This window comes from Charadrius vociferus, unplaced genomic scaffold (assembly GCF_000708025.1).
Source record: "Charadrius vociferus isolate BGI_N301 unplaced genomic scaffold, ASM70802v2 scaffold651, whole genome shotgun sequence".
Classification (NCBI taxonomy): Eukaryota; Metazoa; Chordata; class Aves; order Charadriiformes; family Charadriidae; genus Charadrius; species Charadrius vociferus.
This window is the reverse complement of record NW_009646947.1, coordinates 1-1,313: the sequence shown is the minus strand read 5'-3', so window position 1 is coordinate 1,313 and position 1,313 is coordinate 1. Positions and strand designations below refer to the sequence as shown.

At 61.6% G+C, this 1,313-nt stretch overlaps 1 protein-coding gene across 1 annotated transcript in view; it reads right to left on the bottom strand.

Moving 5' to 3' along the window:
* LOC104295380 (sarcoplasmic/endoplasmic reticulum calcium ATPase 1) overlaps window positions 1-239 on the bottom strand; it is a gene marked incomplete at its 3' end in the record, with an annotated part of 15,689 nt that extends 15,450 nt beyond the window's left edge. Inside the window, exon 1 of the mRNA XM_009895136.1 lies at window positions 95-239. Coding sequence (XP_009893438.1) covers window positions 95-182 — 88 coding nt within the window. The remainder of the gene's footprint in view (window positions 1-94) is intronic.
* Between the last annotated feature and the right edge of the window lie 1,074 nt (window positions 240-1,313).

The window sequence follows — 1,313 nt, the reverse complement described above, 5'->3', positions numbered from 1 at the left end:
ACCCCCCCCGATGTCCTCCTGATGTCCTCCAGGTTGTCCCCTGATGTCCTCCCTGTTGTCCCCCCCCCCCGACGTCCCCGCGCTGTCCCCTCACCGGCCACCTCCACGATGTCCCCGGGGACGAGGTCGCGGGCCTTGATGCGCTGTACGGCCTTGCGGTCGGCGCGATAGACCTTCCCCATCTCCGGCTCATACTCCTTCAGCGCCTCGATGGCGTTCTCCGCGTTCCGCTCCTGCCACCGCCCCGGGGACACCGCGGGGACACCACACGGACACCGCGGGGACACCACGGGGACACCACGGGAATGTGGGGGACGTCAGGAGAACATTGGGAGACATCAGGAGAACGTTGGGAGACATCAAACAACGTTGGGGACATCAAAGGACATCAGAGTGACGGGGGGACACCATGGGGACATCACGGGACACCATGGGGACATCAGGGGACACCACGGGGACACCACGGGAATGTGGGGGACGTCAGGAGAACATTGGGAGACATCAGGAGAACGTTGGGAGACATCAAACAACGTTGGGGACATCAAAGGACATCAGAGTGATGGGAGGACACCACGGGGACACCGGGGGACACCACACGGACACCGCGGGGACACCACGGGGACGTGGGGGACGTCAGGAGAACGTTGGGAGACATCAAACACAACGTTGGGGACATCAAAGGACATCAGAGTGATGGGAGGACACCATGGGGACATCGGGGGACACCGCGGGGACACCACGAGGATGTGGGGGACATCAGGAGAACGTTGGGAGACATCAAACACAACGTTGGGGACATCAAACACAACATTGGGGACATCAAAGGACATCAGAGTGACGGGGGGACACCACGGGGACATCAGGGGGACATCAGGGGACACCACGGGGACACCACAGAGGTGTTGGGGACATCAGGAGAACGTTGGGAGACATCAGAAGGGACGTCGGAGACATCAAGAACAACATCGGAGACATCAAAGGACATCAGAAGGACAGGGGGGACACCCCGGGGACATCGGGGGACACCACGGGGACATCGGGGACATCAGGAGAACGTTGGGAGACATCAGAGGGGACATCAGAGACATCAAACAGAACGTTGGGGACATCAGGGACATAGAGGGGACACCCCAGGGAGATCAGAGGGGCGTTGGGGACATCGGGAGGACCGTTGGGGACACCAAGAGATGACAGAGGGACACCACGGGGACATCGGAGGGAGAGGAGAAGACACCGCAGGGACATTGGGGACATCGGGGACATCAGGAGCCGAGCCCCGTCCCCACGTCCCCACGTCCCCGTGTCCCCATGTC